This window comes from Bolinopsis microptera, chromosome 7, assembly GCF_026151205.1.
Source record: "Bolinopsis microptera isolate Bmic1 chromosome 7, MBARI_Bmic_1.0, whole genome shotgun sequence".
Taxonomy (NCBI): Eukaryota; Metazoa; Ctenophora; class Tentaculata; order Lobata; family Bolinopsidae; genus Bolinopsis; species Bolinopsis microptera.
The window spans coordinates 11333563-11358597 of record NC_087078.1 but is presented as its reverse complement, the minus strand read 5'-3'; the positions used below and the strand labels follow the sequence as shown (position 1 = coordinate 11358597).

The window sequence follows — 25035 nt, the reverse complement described above, 5'->3', positions numbered from 1 at the left end:
GACATATTTACAATTGTAGCCACGGACGGCTATGGAGGTGAAAGTAGTGTCATGTGAGTCGTGTTTCTCAATTGTGATTGGTTGATGTTAAGGTAGTGTTAGGACGGTGAAAGGTGAAGGTAGTTACTTAAGGTTTCTGAGAATGAATTCGTGAGGGAGGCCATATTACTAAATGGTATGAAGTCAAGGTGCCGAGAATTGTGGAAAATACTTTGTGAAATTAGTTTGAGTTTAGCTAGAGCCGTCCGGGAATAAAACATGAAATATTAGTATCATAATAATCAGTAAAGTTGTATACTGTACTAAGTTTAAACGTGGAAAGCATCATGGAAAATATTTCAACATATTACATCATCATCAGTGCATGGAGGAACCCAAAATGACATACCAATAAAGAATACATCTTTCCAAACCAATAATAAAATCTCGTTCTCAGTCAAAGCTTCAGGCCTTTGAAAACCTCTGGTTTCTTCCCGAATCTGCAAACAATATTTGATATTTCCCGAGAAAATTCCTGCAGACCTTTTTACAATGCTCCTCTGAATCCAGAAATTCCAGAAATACCCTTTCGAGCGGTATAAAGTATACACGTGTCATATGATGACCCAGTCACTCTAACTAAACCTCATCAAATCAACTTGCAAGTAGACTTATAATCCCGCAGTGCTTAAGTCATAACTGTAATATTGTTTCTGGGTGTAACAAAGAATTTTCCAGGAAATTATATCAACTTATCCGCTCATAAATAATAATAATAAAATCAATGCTGGGCAACTTCATCTTGTTAGTGTCTTAAAATCTGATAATAAGGTGATCTGAGATGTCTGATTTCCGGAGAAACAATCAAGGGTGAACCTGATATCTAAACTGTTCGGTAAAACAAATCAAGTCATACTACAGCACTGACAATTGATTGGACATTTTACCAAAGCAAGATAGTTTACAATTGCATTTGGATACAATATTGAACAGAGATGCGGAAGTCGGAACATCTATATTTAGATAATGGTGAGGTTTCTTGTTCGTGACCAAGGCCAACGAAGAATACGGTCTCACCTCTATGACTTCATGGTCCGGGCTCGGCTAACCTGCACCTAATCGGCTAATTGATGAAACATTTTTGCAGTTATGTGCATGATCCTACAATTATTTTTCACACCTAGAAATTTAAATTTTGTCTGAATAAGGCGAGATTGTACTTGAAAACAGCATTACTGTGCTCCCTATGATAGTGGGGTGTGTTCAAAGCCGCTCCAAAAGAAGAAACAGTTATTTCTTTAATTATATGGTTATCTTATTTATCGACATGACCAAAAAATCACGTACGAATATTTTCACATGGGCAAACAAGTTCATAGTGAGTTGTCATTGAATGTTTAAAAGCGACCGACATATACCCTAAATGTTGGTTCAATGCCAAATTGTTTCCGGTTTAGCAGTTACCACTGCATTAAAGCGGCAGTAAACCCCGCACTTCAAATGATGAATAACTAATAAACAAACTATAAAGTTACTTTACGTTCTCTATTACCTTTGTATGTGACACGATATAAGGCTGGAAATTTTTCAAGACATTTGCATACTTGGGCGAGGTTATAAGCTATCGCATTTATTTCTAAAACTTTTTCCATTGTGAAAGAATAACGTTAAAACATAAAACACATCTTGATATGTTTTTACGTTGATCAAGCGTATTTCATAATAAATCTTTCGGTTATAGCGTATCGAATTCTCAAAAGGATGGGATTTAATGAAATCTTCTGATGATCGACGTCACAGAAGTTCGCTGTAAACTGCATTATGTTAAATTTTGAGGACGTCATGCTATCTCTAAAATCAGTGGAAATTTAAAGGCACATAACATGTAATGACGTATTCCAAGATTACTTCAAAGCGACGAAGCTCATCCGGACCAAGATAGAACGAAAATTACTTACATTTTGAACCATCATATTTCTACTAATTGTCCAAATAATCACCGGTGATCATACTTGAGAATTACCTAATAGGGGCCAGACATATGTAACTTAATATTACCCTTTACCATTTAATTCTCCTCGAGATACTTCATCAAGAACACATTTTTGTGTTTGTGATTGTGTTTGTGTTTGTACACAATGTCACACTCAATGTCACACATAATGTCACATACAATGTCACACACAATGTCACACACACAATGTCACACACAATGTCATACACAATGTCACACGTAATGTCACACTCAGACATTAGGTGACTTGGCAGACCAAGGTGATCTGATTCTGTGCGAGTTCCGGAAACTATGATTAGTTTTGTGTTTGATATTTAATGAAGAGTCCAGAAATAATTCAATTTTTTTCCCTGCAAGTTTAAGAAATATTCCGTCAACACAGCAGCTCTGTGAATAGAGTTATTGTTCAGAAAACAGAGCAGTTTTCCATTTAATATTGGTTATTTAGCAGTAATTCAATACTCCTTTAAATAAACAAAGTGAAATTTCTCTGCATGAAACTGAATATCCAACAGATCAGGTATTTTATACTGATTTGTTAGGTAAGTTATGTGCCGAACATCAAATATAGATATCCTTAGCATACAGAAAATGCAGACCACGTACCAACTCTGATAGCTGTACGTGTTGTACGAAAACTTTTTAAATCCTAATGGAATTCAAAACTCAAAGGGAGATTTTGTTCAAAGGTGAACTACACAGCCAGTACACGACCAGTATACGACCAGTATACGACCCATATACGACCAGTATATGGCCACTGAATATGGCCACTAGATATGGCCACTATACGGCCACTTACGTTCATATATTTTAAATTCAGAAACTTTTTACGTGTACCCAGTGCTATAGCTAAGTTTTGCATAATTTCATTTTGGAGAACATTCGATTGAAAACATTACATTTCAGATTTGATTTATGGAGAGATTAAACTTCAAATAAGCTGTCTTTACAATTTAAAGGTATCATGTTAACGAGACAGATCTCTTGTCGAAGGGCTCTAGAAATTAAATAGGGTTACACTCTATCTGCATAGTTTACAATTACATATACTCAAACACTGATTCAACCTGAAAATACTCAGTCACTCAGTCTGGGGCACTTTGAACAGAGGAACCTCTTGGCCTTATCTTGGCCATATAGAGGCTGAAACCTAATCTCATAATTTCCCGAATATTTAATAATGATCTGCTCATGATGTGAAAGAGACTAGAAATGTTTTTTGAACTGAAGGGAAACATGTAGATTGTAGAAGTAGGAGAATATGCTGCCAGAGAATATGCTGCCAGAGAATATGCTGACAGAGAATATGCTGCCAGAGAATATGCTGCCAGAGAATATGCTGCCAGAGAATATGCTGACAGAGAATATGCTGCCAGAGAATATGCTGCCAGAGAATATACTGACAGAGAATAAGCTGCCAGAGAATAAGCTGCCAGAGAATAATATGCTGCCAGAGAATATGCTGCCAGAGAATATGCTGCCAGAGAATATACTGACAGAGAATATGCTGCCAGAGAATAATATGCTGCCAGAGAATAAGCTGCCAGAGAATAATATGCTGCCAGAGAATATGCTGCCAGAGAATATGCTGCCAGAGAATATACTGACAGAGAATATGCTGCCAGAGAATATGCTGCCAGAGAATATGCTGCCAGAGAATATGCTGCCAGAGAATAAGCTGCCAGAGAATAATATGCTGCCAGAGAATATGCTGCCAGAGAATATGCTGACAGAGAATATGCTGACAGAGAATATGCTGCCAGAGAATATGCTGCCAGAGAATATGCTGCCAGAAAATATGCTGCCAGAGAATATGCTGCCAGAGAATATGCTGCCAGAGAAGATCTTTAACAATAAGAAACTCGATGTTAAAATAAGATGTTAAAATAATAAAGAAAATTTGATAAGGATGTAATATTTAAAGTGAGCTAGGAATTTCGTGATCTCAATTTACAAAACATTTCTATTGCCCGTTTTACCGATTTCAAAAGTCATCGGAATGATAATTTGTAACAATATAATGCTTGTGGACAGGAAGGGAAACACAAAACGTAAGGCTTGAAATCTTCGTAAAACTACATCATTAGAGCCTTTAAAAACATTTAATTTTAAGATAAGCACTCTATCAAGTAAAATTAATATAATATAATCATCATAGTTTATTAACTCAAACGTAAATATTGTAACAAAGGCAAAATTTAATCAGTCAAAATTCATAGCATGTAAGTAATTATGGATGGGGTACAACTCCACTCGGAAAATTATAGTATAGTATGAAACAAACTAAACACTTTAGTAAAGCTGATAAGCAGTGACTAGCACTACTTATCAAACAAAAATGCACTAATCAGTCTTAAAACTGCTGTGTCCCATTAATGTAAATTGATAAGAAATCTCGTTAAACTTAAAGTAGTGACGATAACACTGAAAGCATAATATTATCTCTTCTACATCTAATTTGTAACAATAACGTTAAATATATAATTACGTTACATATAATAACAATAGTTTCATTGCGTCTTTAATATAATAGTTAATCATGGTTATTCGATATGCGGTCTGGATTGGAATGACGCCAGACATTTTTCTGTTTGTCTCGAGACCTAAGGCTGTCTTGGAGAAGTTGGATGTTCTGCACAGGCGTCATATTGAACTAAGGTGTAGTATTGCCAGATCCCATTTCAATTTGTAACGGAGTTTTATATTTAAAAACGATGTAAAAGAGTCGATATATTTTAATTTTTCCATGGGGTGGCAAGTCCCCATACATCGTGGTCCGGTAGTTTTATCGCTGGTGACGATGAGAAAGACCATAAACCAGGGATTTCTTCGGGAGCATGTAAGATTATATCCAAAGTTTGTTCGCCAATGGGGTGTGTCTGGGTGTCAAAGATCTTCAAGGTGGGTGCTACTTGTGATGAACTCTAGAAGGATGGGATGGTAATACTCGGTCTGGCATTCTGGAAGCCCATAGAATTTCAGTTCAGAAACCGAGTAAGGAAGTGCGGCTACTGATGAAAAGCCTCCTTAAAGTTTATTTGGGTTAGAAACGGCATCTGGGTCCCTACCCTTGGCCCTTGCACAAGATTATTCTCAATTTTCTTGTTGTGTTCCACAACTATCTTAGGAATATTGCTTTTGACGGAGCAAATTGGCGCATAATGCAAGTTTTATAATTCTGTAGAGAAAGATAAGATAGCAGCGTTCTGTTTACACTTTCTGTTATTTAGAAATTTAGTATATATTGTTGTCTCGAGAGAAGGCCATTCCTGATTCCTCATCATGACATACCGTTTAATGGGATATAATGTGTGTGTCTGACGGATAATATTGAGCAGTAGAAATGTAAATTGTTATGATATATAATCATGTGACCGCGTTATAATTACCATATTATAATTTATTATGACTTTTCAATGCAGACGTGTAATTTAGACAAAATATACTGTCCAATATTGATCCAGTCACAATTTCTGATGATTTCTCCGAACTTGAAAATAGAGTGATGATCAAGTCTCAGTGTAAGAAATTCCTTAAACTCCAGTGCATCAGGATATTTACCATATCAGGATTACCAGCTCTAATGGGCTCAGCGATCATTCCTTTTGCAAACGATCAAAGACTTTTTATAACCGCGTCCAAGATAAAATTTGTAATACGTGTAAGATTGTAGCAGTGCGATATGTGATCAACATTACAAACATTGTGCACATTGTGCATATTGTGCATGTGCTCAACATTACACCTGATATGTGCGAACTATCTAATAATATCCACCATTAGTAGTAAACTCTGCACTCCGCTTACATCGTTAACAAGGCAACTAGTTTCCTCGTGGTCTACTGATGAGACGTCTTATTGTTGGTTGTTGGTGTGTGTATCTATACATATTTGTACTGCAGAATATGACACTTTGTAATGCACGCTGTCTATAATGTATAATGTATACTGTGCACATTGCACCACAGTAAGATGTACTAGATAATATCTAGTAGATATCAGTACAGACTGTACGTGATTTTACCTGATAAACAATTCGTGAAACTATCGTACTATCCCAAATCCAGCTCGAGTACATTATAAAATAGTACTGGTACTACAAGTACAACCGAGTGATGAATTAAATTTCTAATTTCACCTTTATAAACAATAGCCAAATCATTAAATTTGGTGATAATGCATTTAATTGTAGCGTTTATCCCAAAACCAACAAGGGATTGAATAAGTAAGTACCAGTGACCACAACTGAGTGATAAATTTATTTCTAACACATCTGGGCGAGCATATTTTACATTGAATTTCCCTTAGCTGATATCTAACAAAAATTACTCTTATCATGGCACTAGATCATTTTTCTTTCGGGGATCGGGTGCTACACAGCGATCGGGTACTACACAGAGCATAGTGCAAACTAAAGAGTTAGTGTTGATGGCAACGACCGACGCCGTCGCGACTGCAATGAAACAAAACGGACGATGCAACTTTTCAATTTCATGACCAGTAAATAATAATAATAATAATAATAACGCTTTATTTGTATACCGCTTAGGCCGTATAAGCGACCAAAGTCCAAAAAATGGAGTTGATACTGGCCAACAAAGCGGTGCAGATAAATTTACCTTAGTCCCTTTTCTAATCAAAAATTCAAATTTATAAATTGTAGATTGATCTTAAAGTCCTGCGTCCATGACTACTGAATCACCAAAAATACTGTTCGCACATACAGGATAGGCTTGATGAAATAGATGGGTCTTGAGAGCCTTCTTGAAAACATCTAGTCGAGAGATGGAGCGTAGTGAGTAGGGAAGTGTATTCCAGATTTTAGGAGCAGTGTGAGAGAGGGCACCAGCTGTAGCCCTCAGCCTTGATAAAGGAGGGCGTTCCAGTAGGAAGAAGTCATGGTCCATTCTGACATGATGTTTACTAGTGTCCCTAATTTTGACCATTGTCCTTAGATAATCAGGAGCACAATCGTTTAGGCACTTGAAAACCAGTAACGCTATCTTGAATTTGATTCGCATTGCTACAGGTAAGAAGTGTAATTCAATCATATAGGGTGTGATGGGCTCCTGTCTCAACTTCCCGTGAAGTCCGAATATGAATCTCACAGCAGTATTCTGCACTTTTTGAAGTTTCTGGAGAAGTCTTTCAGAAAGGGCACCATAAGTAGCATTTCCATTGTCCAGAATGGAATGAATTGAAGCGTGTACCATTTGGATTTTGAGCTCCTTACTCAGTTTGGAACCTATTCTGCCAAGATTTCGCTGATTTACATAGCAAACTCTGACAACGTTGTTGATCTGTGCCTCTAAATTGAGATGGTTGTCAAAAATGAATCCCAGATTCTTTGCTGACTTGGTAGGTTTAATGGAGCATATGCTGTCAAGATTGAATTCAACTTGTTTTGGGGCTTTGGAGTTTGTAGAGATCTCGATTATCTCACTTTTATTGTCGTTGAGTTTCAGGTAGTTCTCACTCATCCATGATTTGATGTGCTCGAAACATTCTTTCAATTTGCTCTTCATAGATTCAATGGCCATGTCTTTTTTAGGATCAAATGAGAAGTATATCTGAGTATCATCAGCATATAGATGGATTTGGAGACCATGCATACTTGCAATATCTTGTAGCTGTTTAGTGTAAAGGATGAAAAATATAGGACCAAGAATTGAGCCCTGAGGAACTCCAATCTCGAGGTCACAGAGAGAGGAATATTCACCCTTAACACCAACGATAAAGGATCGATTTGACAGGTAGCTTGCAACCCATTGAAGAATAATACCACTAAATCCATAGCTATGTTCGAGTCGTCTCAAAAGTCTTTTGTGATTGATGGTATCAAATGCAGCTGACAAGTCAAGAAGAAGAAGAACAGTATGACTCTTCTTGTCAACTTGGAGGAGTATATCATTATGTACCTTGAGCACTGCAGTTTCACAGCTCATGTTTTTCCGGTAACCTGATTGATTTGCTGCGAAAAGATTGTTCTTATTTAGGTACTCGGAAATCTGTGAGTGGGCACACTTTTCTATAACCTTGGAAATAAAACTGAGGTTACTCACAGGTCTATAGCTTTTCAAGTCGTCTGCATCTAGAGAGGCTTTCTTTAGGACTGGTCGTACTATAGCAGACTTCAGAGCATGTGGAAAATAGCCCTCTTGGAGGGATAGGTTAACTATGAGGGTGATATGAGGGAGCAATTCATCGAGACAGTGCTTGAGGAGCCATGTTGGAAGAGGATCGAGTTCACACGACTTATTATTCATCGTCTTAGTAATCAGGGAAAGAACCTCTGATCGAGTAACTAATCTGAAAGCTGTAGCAGAGCATGGTAGAGAACTATGTGTATCATTAGGCATCTCTAACTCTTTTACACAAGGTTTGTCTTCAGATTGACTATCAGCACTGGACAGGTTTTCCTCTGAGATAGACCCATAAATCTTCTTTACTTTATCGTCAAAGTAGTTTTTGAGACTTTCTGCAACTGCTTGATGCGTAGGCCCAGAAGGGGACTTCCGAGAAAGATCTTTATACAGAAGGTTATTTATAATTCTGTATGTAGCTTTTGGATCTCCTTTAGTATCTGTAAGTCGTTTCTCATAATAGCGATTCCGTTCTCTAGAGATGATTAAGGTAGTATCTACACAAGCTTCCCTGTAGATTTCTCTATAATCTTGTGCATCAGCCATACCTTTATGCTTCTTCCAGAGTCTTTCAGCAGCTCTGCGCTTTTTACGGGCATCATTGCAGTTTTCATTCCACCAGTCACTACGACCAGGTATAAAATAGATGTTCTTAGCTGGTGCATGCTTATTAAGAACTGAGGATATAACAGAATCGTATTTGTCGACTGCGTCATTTAAACTAGTTAGCTGGGATGGAGATGGCATGTGGAGTACAATTTCAGCTTTGAAAGCATCAATATCAATTTTGCTAAACTCACGAACTGTTTTTTGTTCCTTACTTGGCTGCTTTGATGACACATCAATCTCGGGTGCACTAAACTTAACCAGGAAGTGATCTGACGTTGTGCCCGTGTCTTCCACAATTTCAAGCTCTGTGATGTTTAAGTTGTCAGCCGGTGATTCCAATGTTAGCACTAGGTCCAGTGTGCCGCCAGAGATGTGTGTTGGTGAGGAAACATGCTGCTTCAAGCCTTTTGAATGACAGAGTGCCATGAATTGTTTAGCCCAATAGTCTGGATCCCTTACATGAAAGTTGAAATCCCCTGCTAATATAGGAATACCAGATTTAGTTATCAAGGTATCCATGTAATCAGAAAACTGTTCAAGAAACAATTTCTTTCGGGTTTCTTGATATTTCTTATGAGAAGAAACTTGAGTTGATCGATAAAGGACACAAAATCTGATCAAGTGAGATTTTGCTCTGAAGACAGTTTCCAAAACCTCAAAGGAACTAAACTTCACACTGTTTCTTGTCAGGGAGACAACCTTTGGGTCATAGATGAAGGCAACACCGCCACCCCTCCCACGTCTTGGAGCACTAATAATATCATATTTGTGGTCTTTCACCTCAGCGATTTTGGCCTTATCATCAACTCTCAGCCAAGTCTCTGTCAGGAAGCATATATCCACGTTCTCTTCTCTCAGTAGCTCTAGTACAGATACCGTTTTGTTGCAAATGGATCTTGCATTAAAGGTTGCCATTTTCAGAGCATGGGGTGGACTGTGATGGTGTCCTGGTGTCACATCATGTTTTTTGAGTCATATTCTGTATTCATCATTAGCCTCTGTATCTCTCTGGCAATGATTGGACACTCCATTGATGCTGCATTATGGGACTTGTGCTGTGCTTTATCACTGGGATTCATCGAGTTTTTGCACCTGGCACAGCACTTTGCTTCACTTTGGACTTGTTACTGCAATCTTTAGACAGGTGGTTTCCTGAGCAGCGGAAGCAAGTTGGATCATCAACCTTGGTAGGACAGTTTGTAGAAGTGTGACCAATTCCTTGACAATGGTAACAAGAAACAACATGAACTCGATCGGACACAGGATGGCAGGTATTTCCAAAATAAAGAGCTCTTCCTTGGTCATTCATGATGCAAGATCGGATAGCAGGAGAGACTTTAAGTGCAAATGTGAAATACTTGCTATTTTCAGTAAAACGTGACATGTACACAACCTCCAATTTGTGACCAGCATCCACAAGCTTGCGTACTCCGTCATTTTTGGCCAAGATGGACGGTTTCAGTAGCGATCTGCACTTATCTCTTAGTTTATCATCATCGTCTGCTGTAAGTCTGCGGAAGGCATCGTCCCTATGGACGTTCTCTATTGTTAACTTTGGATACATCTTCTTTGCTTCACGCAAAGTATATCCCTTTGAAGAATCTTCATCAATCAACTGAGTAGCATTTTGCCTTGCCTCTGAATCAGGAAAACCAATAGCGATAGAGTTATTGGATTTGTTAACCTTTACAAAGTCCGTTTGTACTGATGACAATTTCTCACATACATTATTGCAAACGGACTCAGCGGACTCAGCTGTGACATCTTCAGGGGGAGATAATATAAGCACTGAACTCTTGGACTGGATCCTAGAACGAGGTGCCAATTGCTGCATCTGTGGAGGACTGCCCATGGTAGATGCCTGGAATACCTCCTGCTGTCTTTCCTGCGACTTGTTAGTAAATAGATCGGACATAAGGAATTTTTGAGAGTTAGAACTTTGGGGCCCTGATGGACCAAGCTTAGCATCAATAGCATCATGAACACTTTTAAGGATATCAACTTTGAAATCTTTCATTTCACTTCTGAACTGATCACTGTCCATACCACCCGATACAACCTGTTCAGAGTCTGCGTTGTCCAAAAGAGTAAACTTATCTGATTTATTAGCAGCTTTTTTCTTTCCTTTATTAACTTTACAAACATTGCACACATATGTAAAGTTACCATGCCTCTTAGCGAAAACACCCTCCTTGTTGGAAGCCCTAATAAAGGTGTTAAAGAATGAAGATGAGCAGATTATGTCTTTCCCATCTTTTTCAGTACCATCTTCTTTAATACAAACAGCATGAAATGAACTATCGCATTCCCAGCAAGACAATGCTTTATCTTCTGCTTTAATATCAAAACATGATGAACACTGACCATTAGCAATGAGAGCATAGTGAAGCGGAGAGGTGTTTGAAGTTTCTGATGTAGTCTCTGATTCAACGTCTGACATTTGTGACTCATTATCTTCACCGCCTTTCGTATCTTCACCGCCTTTCGTATCCTCAGCGGGCTTTCCATTTGTCATACCTCAAATTTATTTGTTATATAGTAGTGTTGAAAGTATTAAAAAAAAAAAATAAGTTATCCTCCCAAAATGTGAAGTGCATGATTACCTCAGGGCTTAGATACTACATAAAATAACACCATAATAGATAAAATCACTTGAGCCGTAATTACGTCATATCGTTATCAAAACACCCTATTGAGTTATTACGACACCAACCATGATAAAAAATCTTTACTATTTGCCAATGCTTTAATTTACACGGCTGGAAATTTCCACGACTTCGGTAAAAGAAATGACAATTTATTTGTCAGACATTAAACAGTCCTTACGTTATTTTATTTCCATTCTCCGAGTTAAATCAAACTGCCAAGTGGATAGAATTCTTGAAAGAGTTTTATTGGATCGTCCATTTTGAAAGTTCTCAAAGTTCTCACAAAATACTCCCTTCTTTCAACTCGTACTCTCAGAGAGGCCAGAGTAGGGTAATCGAATAGTGCATGTTAGAAGCAAGAGATTTCTGCGCTAAAGTAACTAAACCTATTACCTAAGATGTAAATAAATGATAGAGAAAGTCTAATTTTATAATGATGTTTATAAACATTAAAGTCTGCAGAAGCCCTTTACGTGCAGAAAATATTATCGTCAATTCCATATTCTATGTTACAGTATTGCAGTTTCCGATTTTAATGAAGGGTCCGAACTCCGAAGTCTATTTTCAATGATACAATTTATTCGGTCGGTCTGAATAAAATCAGGTACGTGTCTATCATACGTGTATCACTTGCTCGAGTTTCATCATGTCCCAGTGGAACCGGGCATTTTTCAGACTGGTAAAGTCACCTGAGGATCATTAAGCTAACAAAGGAAAATAGTACGGGTCACAAGACTTTAATTAAAGTATGGTCGGTATGTTATTAAAAATCTTCCAGATTTCATTTCTGCATCATGTTAGAATGAATTAAGGCTTGACGGATACGGAAAGCTTGGCAAGAATCCAATAAAGATCTATCCGTATGATATTTTCCGGTCTAACCATTGTATCATCATGAATCATAGTATTGAAACAATGTCAAGTACAAGGAATATGCTTTGGTGGGAACATATTTTCCCTGCATATTTTCAGCTTACATTACATCAGATTTTGTGAAGCGAATGTTTTAAACAGGCACGTAGCCAGGGGGGGGGCTGCAGCCCCCCCCCCCCTGGAAAAAATTGAACCCCAGAAAAAAAATAATCCCCTAGTCCCCATGGTCGCCTGGTAACTGGGCTGTGTTGGAAATGTCAAAATCTTAAAACGATGAGGCCTGAGTAAGTCGTAAATTATGATTGGAGAATGCAGATTGCTGTTGTGAAGTTACCAAATTTACGTGAGTACTTGATTCTATCCCAGTTTATTGCTGTCCTACAAATTTCATTAATGCCAAATGTCGTCTATTTCTCAAATTTTTTCCGGGAGGCTGCGCCCCCCGCCTCAGCTGGGTTGGACGCGTCGGCTCGCTTCGCTCGCCGAGGGCCCCCCCCCCCCCAAAGAAAAATCCTGGCTACGTGCCTGGATTTAAATTATTTTAAACATCCTGCAAACAAGAAAGGAATTCTTACATTTCCAAAAGATCGGGAACCGACGATCCCAAAGTGAGGGAATAAATTATGCAAAACACTAGCCCAAGAATAAACATTTATTCTCCTAACTTCTCCTATCTCTAACCATTATTCACCTGGCCTTCATGTCTGTGAGGTTACACACGTGACGTCACATCTTATAACATGACGTCACGTGGGGTAACACGTGACGTCATGTTATAAGATGTATAATAACCCTCAGATCGATAAGTAGCTTAAACAAAAGGTACCTCGTTGATTTGATTGATATTCATTTCAGGGTTACTTTTGGGGATACCTTATCAGTGTAATGTAAATCTTAAACGCTTCAAGTGTGGATCCAGCTTAACATGACCTGTTTCTAGCATCAAGATAAGTGATCTGAAAGTGTCAAAGTGAATGGGTGTAAAGAAATGACGAAACGGCAGAATATAATACTATTTACTGTTGTAAAACCTGATGTAAGTTGTGATGCGTTAAGTGAAGAAGATTTGAAGTGAATTACACTTGCTTTCCTCATACTATAATATATACTTATATACTATACTACCTTAACCAGTTCAGTAAAAATGAAGTGTGAGTAGGGTGGGAATGTGACTGTAATGCAGACAGCGAAATGACATGTTTCCCGCTCTGTGATGCGCTCTACATTCTACATATTCAACAAGTATTTTATAAAGCTCCAATGCGTAATTTAATTATTCATTTGACGTTATTTACAAAATATTTCAAAGTTATGGGTCTATGCAATGTAGTGTTAAATGATAATGACCTAACGTGTGAACATCAATTATAATTTTTTAAATGAGATAAAATATTACACAACCCTTTAAGTCTCATAATTTTATCGAAGAGAAAATATCCGTGTTTTGTTTAGATATTAATACAGTAAAGCATTATAAGTGGGAAAATCAAGAATCGTCTGATTGCGGAGGAAGGAATGAAGAAACGACTGATGACTGGAATTTCGTGACTGGAACACTAGTCGTGCTTTTTAAGACTTGTAAAGTGGATGATAATGTTCCAAATCTCATGATTTTAGGACACTAGAAAAATGTTATGTGTCTTAGTTTTGTGGGTTTAACCAAATTGTTGATAATAGTTGTACTACTACAGTAGTAATCCCGATAACACTCGGCAGACCTGATCCAGAGGATGTCACCATTTTACCTTCACACAGACATCGAACGCTGTAAGAAGATGACGATCAAACCTCAAAATTGTTGATAAGTTCATAAACATTTTAATTTAATTTCTGTATCTGTGTAATGCCTCATAATAAATTGAACAATGCCAAACCCCCTGGTTATCGAGCCAAATTCACTGCCGTTTTAAAATTGTTCACTGCCGTTTTAAAATTGTTCACTGCCGTTTTAAAATTGTTAGCTCTCGTTATCGCACTGCTTATCTCTTGATAATTACACCGCTACTGCGCTGCTAGCTTGTTGTGCTGATCTTTACGATGGCAGATTTGGACTTGGAAAGTATCAATTACATGTGGAATGAGATGTTCACCTGGAGCAAAGAGACTCTGAAGAAATTTGGCAAGCCTTACGGAAAGTTAAAGGACATTGCGGACGCTAAGAACTTCAACAGACTGAATAAGCCGGAGATTGTCGATGTGTGTGGTCGATCTTTTGAGTATACGAACTATCTTATGGATACCGTTGAAGCGTACAAGAATGTGTTGACCAGACTTCAGGGTCAGTTAATTGAGAAGCAAGAGCAGGTTATCAGTGTTCAGGCCGAGCTATCAGCTTGCAAGACTGAGGAACTTGAAGCGATGAAGAAAACTGTGTCAAGTTCAGTTGCTGATTCAGTGAAAGCGGAGTTCCAATCTTACAGCTCAGTCGTTCAAAGTTTGCCAGCACAGTCTCCAGTAATCAGCCCGGAAGCATTGACGTCTGTAGTCAAGACTATTGTTGCAGAGGAGGACCGCAGCAGGAACCTTCTTATCTTCGGCCTGCCCGAGGAAAAAGAAGAGAAGCTCGAATCTCAAGTCAGTGAAGTTCTGGAAACTATTGGCATAAAGCCAAAAGTAGAGGCTCAGAGAATAGGAAAAAAGAAAACGGTTGACTCAACGCGACCAGTTAAAGTTATCACCTCAAACTCGATCATCGTTAATCAGATTCTGAGGAATGCCAGGAACCTGCGGCAGAGTGAGAAGTTTAAGACAGTTTTCTTGAGCCCTGATCGGTCTGTCGAACAGAGGAAGCTCCGGAAAGATCTGGTACAAGACATGAAGAAGCGGGCACTTGCAGAACCGACCAAAAAGTTTTACATAAAGGACGGGCAAATTTATAATTATTGTGCCGATGAGAGCAACGGTTGACAACTTTTTTTGAGTGTGTGTTTCGTGTGCTGTTTTGATATGTTTTGGACCATGTTTGTGAGGGACATATTGGTAGCTGTAGTTATTTTCTATACAAGACTGAATAGTCTTCAGGCTTTAGCTGAGCTTTAATTTCCGACGCAGTTTTGTTGAGCCACTAGTCCATGATGGGGAATATAAACAATATATTTAACTCTTAATGGTCATAGCGACTTTTAATTTCATGAATCATACAGATTTTAAAGTACGCTGGTACGATTTTTATCTTATTAAATTGCTGTTCAATATCTATTTTAGTAAACATTAACTGGGGTAGTAAAACCCAGTTCCCAATCAAATCACATTTCAGCATTTCGTGATAGGTACTGCACACGGATTTCCTCGAAATTCTATTATTGATTTCATTAATAACTTTATCATATTGCGACTTTCCGATATTTATCGCAAAACTTGGTATGACTACTACTACTACTACTACTATGTCGGAGCTAAGTCCGATCTACGCCAGAAAACCCCCTCCATATATCCCTGTCCCGCATCAGGGTTCGCAGTTCCTCTTTAGAGTTTGTCCCAACTTCCTTCAGTAACATAGACAAGTAGCTTTGTCTTGGTCGGCCTTGCTGTGCTCTACCGTGCGTAGGTTCCCATAAGACTAAATCACTGGCAAGTAGCTCAGGATGTCGGATGCAGTGTCCCGCCATTTTTAATCTCCTGCTTCGTAACTTGTTTGACAGCCTTGGGAGGCTACCATACAAAGTTATATTGCTGACCTTGTCCTTCCATGAGATACCCAGCACCATACGCAACATCTTTGTGTATGTCCCGTCCAAACTTTTCTCTTGAGCCTTTGTCAGTGTCCAGGTTTCTGATCCGTAGAGCAGTACTGATTCACAAGCCGCTATGAACAATCTAATCTTTAGGCTCTTTGAGAGTTTGGATTTCCAGATATCCTTCAGTCTATGTAGGGCACCCCACGCTTTTCCCTTTCTAACCCTTATCTCCCTATCTGTGCTCTCAATCCAGGAGCCTAAGTAGATGAAATCATCTACATTTTCTATGGCTTCCCCGGATCGACTTTGTAGGTCGCTAGATCGATCCTCCATATTCAGTGTCATGACCTTGGTCTTGCCTTCGTTTATGTGTAGTCCCACGCTTGCTGCCGCCGATTCTACTCTGAGCAGGAACTCGTTAGCCTTGTCCATGTCCTCAGATATAAGTGCTATATCATCTGCAAAGTCCACATCGGTGATGATCTTGGGCCCCACTCTTCTGCTTTTTCTACGTTCGAGGGTGAGTCCAAGTCGCTCCGCATCATCGCCTATGGCTTGCCTCATACAGTAGTCGATGACTATTGCAAAGAGGTAAGGTGCTAAGGTATCACCCTGTAACACACCTGCAAGTATCTCGAACAATTCAGTTTCTCCGTCTGGAGTTAGGACTTTGGCCATTGTCTTCTCGTACATGAGCCGTATAAGCTGCACGATTTTGACTGGAATGCCGTAAGCTTCTAGAATCTTTAGCATTTTCCCACGATGTACACTGTCGAAAGCCTTCTTAAAGTCTATAAATGTCAGAACAGCTGGCAGTTTCCGACTCTTGACACCCTCTATAAGACGTCTCAGTACCAATATCTGTTGAGTTGTTGACCTTCCTGGTCTGAATCCATTCTGGTTTCTACGCAGAATTGTCTCGATTTCTGGCTTCAACCGGTTTAGAACCATCTTGTTTAGAGACTTGGCAACTAGGGATGACAAGCTTATTCCCCGATAGTTCATTGGTTCGCTAAGGTCGCCCTTCTTTGGAATTGGTATGATGTTGGCAGTTGACCATTGGTCTGGTTTCTCACCTTTCAATAGAGCATTGTTACAGAAGTCTAAGACAATTTGATCAAGGTCGCATCGTTTTAAGACTTCTGGGGCTATGTTGCAGTGACGTAACGAAAGGCCCTGCTGACCCCGCTGTGCAGGGGGGCGCCGTCTTAGGGAGGCGCCAAATCGTCGTTTGAATGTGGGACAATTTCGAAAACTTAACTAAAGTACTAGCAAAACTGCGCGTTTTGCTCTAGATACACACTTTTTTAGAGATTTTACCGGAGTATTCTTTAAAATCACCTAATTTGTTCAATTTTAGGGAGGGGCACCAAAAGGGGAGGGGGCGCCAACAGGGGGGCGCTTTTTTCGGCAGGGGGCGCCAACAGGCAATGTTACGCCACTGCTATGTTGTCGTCACCCCATGCTTTCCCTTCCTTTATGCTGGACTTTGCTTTCCTGTACTCATCCAACGTAAACGGTTCTGTTCCGATATTCAGAGGTGGGTGGACTGGATCAATATCCTCTTCTGCGTTCTCTACCGTCGGTGGTGAGCCGAGAAGAGTAGCAAAATAGTCCTTCCATTTCTGAACCCTTTCCGTTGGTGAGTTTCCCTTGATTTTGCCAGTATATGATGGAGCTTTACCTGTGATCTTGTTGATCATGGTCCAGCTTTTAGCATGTCTGCCCTGCCAACTTGCTTCCTCCAGTTCCCGGACCTGCCCCTCCAGCAGGTGCTCTTTGGCTGCTTGATAAGCATCGCCTAGCTTCTGTTTGCCCTCTTGAACAGCTATTCGGTTGTCTTCTGTAGCATCTGAGTGGTATTTTATGCTACATTCCCTCAGCTTCAGCCTGGCAATCTCAACACTTGGAGTCGCTGAGATTTTACATCTTTTCTTTTTCTCCTTTTCAGGTAGTAAAAGTCGAGAAGTTGTCCTATTCGCATCAATAAAGCATTGGTACCTTTCTGTTGCCGTCTGATCATCCTTTTCAAGTATGGAAAAGCGGTTTTTAACTTCCACTGTGTACCTCTCTTGTAGAGCGATATCAGTTTTAAGTTTAGACCAGTCCAGAACCGGAGCCCTCTTCTCCGTCTTGCTTATCCGTAGACTAAGCTTTACCCTTGCTACGACTACTCTGTGATCCGAGCCAATACTGTGGAAACTACCATATGCTTCGGAGTTCTTGACGGAGTTCCGCCATTTCTTCCGGCAAATGATGAAGTCGATTTGAGATTTACTTTGACTCATATCTGAGAGATATGTCCAGAGTTTACCTCTTCGCTTCTGAAATCTGGTGTTTGTGATTTCCTAGCTGTCGCTCCAACAGCATATCCTCTAGCAGTCTACCATTTCGGTTTGCTGGACCCTTGTGGAAGGATGTCCAGTTTCCTGATGATGAGACATGCGCATTGAGGTCTCCTACAACGAATAGTAAGTTGTGGGCTGGTATCTGGTCGATGGCACCACCAAGGCTGTCGTAGTAGTTTTCTGCTTCGTCGACAGTCGCCCCCTCTGTCGGGCTATAAGTCACAATAACAGTTGTGACCGGGTTCCCTGCAAAGTTGGCTACCATCGTCCTCCTGTCATGTGAGTATACACTAATCAATGAGTTGAATACTGTCTTTTTGTCCAAGACAATACCAACCCCACCAGCAGCCGCCCCATTGCTGGTTCTCCATGCCGAAGTTGTTATGAGGTGAGAGCTTCCAAGATCTTGATACTCGATTTCAGTGCTATGTACTACCCGATGCTCCTGAATGCCCAAAATATGTACGCCACTATCCCTCATGCATACACCCAGCTCATCCCTCTTGTATTGTTCTCTTATTGTTCGTACATTAAGAGTTCCTACAAGAATTTCCTTGGTACAACTTGGTATGAGACATAACTAAACGTTAGATAAATATAGTAAGAGGTATAACTGTCTGAGTGAATTAGTTATTACTGTATCAGCAAGGGGCGATGAAACTTTGCAACACATTGGGGCGCCAGCCTACAAATATTGTGTAGTTTAATAACCTTCAAAAAGTAAATGAAATTTACTAATCAGTTAGATCATCCAACCGACTGCATTTCACCTTCCTTGCAAATTTTTAGTTTATGAATTTCAAAGTAACTGTAATTTACTTACTTTGATCGTGTCAAATGGGTGTCCAACCACTAATCCTGTTGCTCCTGAAAAATTAAAAATCTAATCAAAATATAACATTATTTCAAGAATCTTACGTAATGAAAATGACGATATAGTTGAAAGTATTCAGATTCCCTAGACCATACTTTCTACCGCATCGAAAAATATCGATCACAACCAAAGTTATAAATAGTGATATCGTGAACGTAAATGTGAGCTAGTTATAACTTATGACGTATCAGTATAAAGCATGGCAACGCGCTTTGTTAATCTGTTCTTGCTCGCGCACGTGCAATCTCTTGATGTTGCTAAGCAACGACGCAGGTAACCTTGAATGAAATTACCCCATTATTTTAACGTTTATTTTACCTCACTTCCGACGTTAATTATAGAAAATTTAAAGCCTTAATTAAAATTCTAAGAATACTATCTCCTATTCCTATCCTTTTTCACAACCCTGCTAAAAATTGCGAGTTTTCAACTCTATTTGCGAGCTGAAATTGACCTCACCAGAGGGTCGGTTTTTGGTCAATTTTCAGTGTCCCTGTTGCCGGGGGGGATTTCGTCAAGTTTAAAATATAGTATAGATGGTTAGATTAGATGTTTAGCGACCATTTTGATCATGGAATTGCTTATTTTAACTCTAAAAGTACTGATGGCAAGGAACTGTGTTGATATACGTACCTGACTATATCGAAGTCATTCGAAGTGTAAAAACAGAATTATTTTGGCATTTTCAGGTAATCTCATTTGTTTGTCTCTTCAAAATATTTAAAAAACTTTATCATGAACTTTCAAAAGTCCCGCCGTCTTTTCCACCTTTATAAGCCCCCTCCCGGGTTGCAACATTGCCACGTTACGCAAATAATTGCAGCGCTAACGAAATATTTGCCATCTTAGCAAAATATGCGCCGTGTTATGATGTATTTGCCAGGCTGCGCGTGATGATGCAAATATTTCATAAGGAGGCGAATTTTACGTTAGGAAAATGCGCATTCTTAGCAAAATATTTGCCAAACGGTCTGACGCGCGTTGCACGCTTTTTAAAGTTTGTTTACGCGAGAATGAAATATTCGCATTGTTAGCAAAATATTCGCCTCCTTATAATTTATTTGCGCGAGAGTTAAATCTACGCTTTCTTAGCAAAATATTCGCCACCTTATAATTTATTTGCGCGAGAGTTAAATCTACGCTTTCTTAGCAAAATATTCGCCACCTTATAATTTATTTGCGGGAGATTTAAATCTACGCTTTCTTAGCATAATATTTGCCGCCTTATAATTTATTTGCGGGAGAGTTAAGTCTACGCTTTCTTAACAAAATATTTGCCGCCTTATGTTTTACAAATACATGTCCTTATAGTTATATTTATGTTTGAACTACTCATGTTAACATATTGATTTAATATTTGTTGAACTGGAAGGCACGGTAATTGAACTTTAGCTCTTTATACACTGAAGTACACCAAGAAGCTACCTATCAATCTTTAAGTTCAAAGTTGTTATAGTGTTAGCAGTTAAAACTTTGAACTTCATCCCGTTTCAAATTTCAAACTTCAGTACGAATTATTGCACTTATGCGCCGGACGCCGTTTATATTTATAATGAGGTCCAGAACACACGCTTAAAGTTAATATGTGTTTATTTACCAATTGAACTTTAGTTGATGTTAATTATAACTGTGTACGATTATAACGGTAACAGCTTCGATGTTTTTACAAAACAGCATATTCCTAACTTAAGTGCGGTACCTATGACCTAGACTTTACTCCGCTAGAAACAATAAAATTCAAAGAATTGGACACAAGGGAAGCTACCTAGCGAACTTAAGTGTTCGAAATAGAACTTAGAGTTTCAGTATGTCCGTATCGCGCGTTTCAAACCACAGCACGCGAATCAATAGGTAATGCCGGATATAATGAGCTGGCACACACGTTGAATAATGTATGATTATATTCATTTACCCATTGTAGCATGTTCTCATGCACTAACAACTAAGTGCTGTGCATCGTGCGAACGACAACTTCGAAGTCTTTGCACTTGCAGAACCTGAACATTACCGGAACTAAAGTTGACCAGAACTAAAGTCAACTACTGAACACGCACTGAAGTCCACCAGGGGAATATATTGAAATATCTAATCTGACGAACTAAAGTCGTCCGATGAAGTCATTGTGCGCTTCAGCTACCACAATTTTTATTATCACCTGGCCTCACATATTGGAATTATGCTAAAAACTAGTAAAAAGTGAAAGCGATCATGATGTGTAGGTACGACACCGACTTTACGTTTAATTTTAACACAATACATTGATCAATCAATATGATTGCAACCAGGTACCGATCAAATATTATATTATTAAGAGGTAGTAAGATTTAAATATTGACACAATTATATAACATCACAACATGGTGAAAATATGTTTATTTTGTTAAAGAACAATTATTATATTATTAGTATTACTCCTTGTGAATTAAGTTATGTTCATAAAATAGCTAATTCATCTATGGATATGATGATCCAGTAACATCATATCCTAATTGAGTTACGTTTCTTTACAAACTTAAAACTTCGTGATATTTCAATCGATTTTACTCGAATTCTTTAAAAAATATTTGCCAAACGGTCTGACGCGCGTTGCACGCTTTTTTAGTTTGTTTACGCGAGAATGAAATCTTCGCATTGTTAGCAAAATATTCGCCTCCTTATAATTTATTTGCGCGTGAGTTAAATCTACGCTTTCTTAGCAAAATATTCGCCTCCTTATGATTTATTTGCGCGAGGATTGAATACGCGCGTTTTTAAGTTCTTAGCAAAATATTTATTTGAACGAAAGCTCAAAATTTACCGAGAAAGCGACTTTTTTATTAATTCATTTTGATGACTGTTTCTGATCAGAAATTGCACGAAATATCGATTTAACTAGATTTCAGAACCTATAAACAATTCCTTATCCCTCAAAATTGATTTTTTATAGTTAATACGAGCAACAAGCAACATATATTTTGATCCTATGGTTCTACTCATGATATGACCTAGGGAGTTAGGCTGAAACCGAAAGATCGAGGCAATCGAACAGGTACTAACACAATTTTCAGATAGAAATGTTCGTTGCAATATGTTTATTGCAGCTTTGCAACTTGAGCGAAGTAAAGAGAAAAGTACGAAAAAACACAACAGGCAAGCAACTCATTTTAGTGACTATTCCTCATTCAACTGCTAACGTTGCACGAGAAATCGATTTTAGTTGGTTTTACAGCCAAATAACGCTTTTACGCTTCCTTATTCCTGAAAATTATTATGTTACTCAAACAAACAACCTCGCTCTAGTCCTAATGCTCTCTGGTCCTGACTTTCTCTCTCTGATCCTGACTCTCAGTCTCTCTCTGACCCTGACTCTCTCTCTGGACCTGACTCTCTCTCTGGTCCTGACTCTCTCTCTCTGGTCCTGACTCTCTCTCTTATCCTGACTCTCTCTCTGGTTCTGACTCTCTCTCCTCTGGTCCTACCTCTGTATGATTTTGGGCCTCGCTCTGGTCCTGCCTCTCGTGTCCTGACTCTCTCTGGTCCTGACTCTCTTTGGTCCTGACTCTCTTTGGTCCTGACTCCCTTTCTCTGGTACTGCCTCTCTATGGTTTTGGGCCTCACTCTGGTTCTAATTCTCTCTAGTCCTGACTCTCTCTCTCTGGTCCTGACTCTCTCTGGTTGTGTGCCTCGCTCTAGTCTGAGTCTCTTTCTGGTTGGGACTCTCTCTGGTCCTTACTCTCTCTCTGGTCCTGACTCTCTCTCTGGTCCTGACTCTCTCTCTGGTCCTGACTCTCTCTCTCTCTGGTCGGTCCTGGCTCTCTCTCTCTGGTCCTGACTCTCTCTGATCCTGAATCTCTCTCTGGTCCTGGCTCTCTCTCTGGTCCTGCCTCTCTATGATTTTGGGCCTCGCTCTGGTCCTGACTCTCTCTGGTCCTGACTCTCTCTCTCTCTCTCTCTGGTCCTGACTCTCTTCTCTCTCTGGTCCTGACTCTCTCTCTCTCTGGTCCTGCCTCTCCATGATTTTGGGCCTCGCTCTGGTCCTGACTCTCTCTGGTCCTGAATCTCTCTCTCTCTCTCTGGTCCTGACTCTCCCTGGGTTTCAGACTTGCTCTGGTCCTGACTCTCTCTCTCTGGTCCTGCCTCTCTGTGATTTTGGGCCTCGCTCTGGTCCTGACTCTCTCTGGTCCTGACTCTCTCTGGTCCTGACTCTCTCTCTCTCTGGTCCTGAATCTCTCTGTGTTTCAGACTTGCTCTGGTCTTGACTCTCTCTCTGGTCTTGACTCTCTCTCTGGTCCTGACTCTGTCTCTCTCTAGTCCTGACTCTCTCTCTCTGGTCCTGACTCTGTCTGGTCCTGACTCTCTCTCTGGTCCTGACTCTTTCTCTCTCTGGTCGGTCCTGGCTCTCTCTCTCTGGTCCTGATTCTATCTCTGATCTCTCTTTCTCTGATCTCTCTTTCTCTGATCTCTCTTTCTCTGATCTCTCTTTCTCTGATCTCTCTTTCTCTGATCTCTCTCTCTCTCTCTCTCTCTCTCTCTCTCTCTCTCTCTCTCTCTCTCTCTCTCTCTCTCTCTCTCTCTCTCTCTCTCTCTCTCTCTCTCTCTCTCTCTCTCTCTCTCTCTCTCTCTCTCTTTCTCCCTTTCTCTCTCTCTCTCTCTCTCTCTCTCTCTCTATGGTCCTGACTCTCTCTCTTTTGTCATGACTCTCTTTGGTCCTGACTCTCTCTCTGGTCCGGACACTCTCTGGTCCTGACTGTCTTTGGTCCTAACTCTCTCTCTCTGGTTCTGACTGTCTCTGGTCCTGAGTGTATCTTGTCTTGGCTGTCTCTTTTGTCATGACTCTCTTTGGTCCTGACTCTCTCTCTCTCTGGTCCTGACTCTCTCTGGGTTTCAGACTTGATCTGGTCCTGACTCTCTCTCTCTCTCTGGTCTTGACTCGCTCTCTGGTCCTGACTCTCTCTCTCTGGTCCTGCCTCTCTATGATTTTGGGCCACGCTCTGGTACTGACTCTCTCTGGTCCCGACTCTCTCTTGTCCTGACTCTCTCTCTGGTCCTGACTCTCTTTGGTCCTAACTCTCTCTCTCTGGTTCTGACTGTCTCTGGTCCTGAGTGTATCTTGTCTTGGCTGTCTCTGGTCCTGACTCTCTCTGGTCCTGACTCTCTCTGGTCCTAACTCTCTCTTTCTCTGGTCCTGAATCTCTGTGTGTTTCAGACTTGCTCTGGTCCTGACTCTCTCTCTGGTCCTGACTCTCTCTCTCTCTGGTCGGTCCTGGCTCTCTCTCTGGTCCTGATTCTTTCTCTGATCTCTCTCTCTCTCTCTCTCTCTCTCTCTCTCTCTCTCTCTCTCTCTCTCTCTCTCTCTCTCTCTCTCTCTCCCTCTCTCTCTCTCTCTCTCTCTCTCTCTCTCTCTCTCTCTCTCTCTCTCTCTCTCTCTCTCTCTCTCTCTCTCTCTCACTCTCTCTCTCTCTCCCTCTCTCTCTCTCTCTCTCTCTCTCTCTCTCTCTCTCTCACTCTCTCTCTCACTCTCTCTCTCTCTCTCTCTCTCTCTCTCTCTCTCTCTCTCTGTCTCTCTCTCTCTCTCTTTCTCCCTTTCTCTCTCTCTTTCTCTCTCTCTGGTTTTAGGCCTAGCTCTGGTCCTGACTCTCTCTGGTCCTGACTCTCTCTCTTTTGTCATGACTCTCTTTGGTCCTGACTCTCTCTCTGGTCCGGACACTCTCTGGTCCTGACTGTCTTTGGTCCTAACTCTCTCTGGTCCTGACTGTCTCTGGTCCTGACTGTCTCTTGTCCTGACTGTCTCTGGTCCTGACTCTTTCTGGTCCTGACTCTCTCTCTCTCTGGTCCTGACTCTCTCTGGGTTTCAGACTTGATCTGGTCCTGACTCTCTCTCTCTCTGG

At 40.1% G+C, this 25035-nt stretch overlaps 1 protein-coding gene across 1 annotated transcript in view; it reads right to left on the bottom strand.

The window, feature by feature from the left end:
• Nucleotides 1-25035, bottom strand: part of LOC134818887 (mitochondrial substrate carrier family protein S-like) — a 111541-nt gene that overhangs the window by 4482 nt on the left and 82024 nt on the right. Inside the window, exon 3 of the mRNA XM_063828590.1 lies at nucleotides 19118-19161. Coding sequence (XP_063684660.1) covers nucleotides 19118-19161 — 44 coding nt within the window. The remainder of the gene's footprint in view (nucleotides 1-19117; nucleotides 19162-25035) is intronic.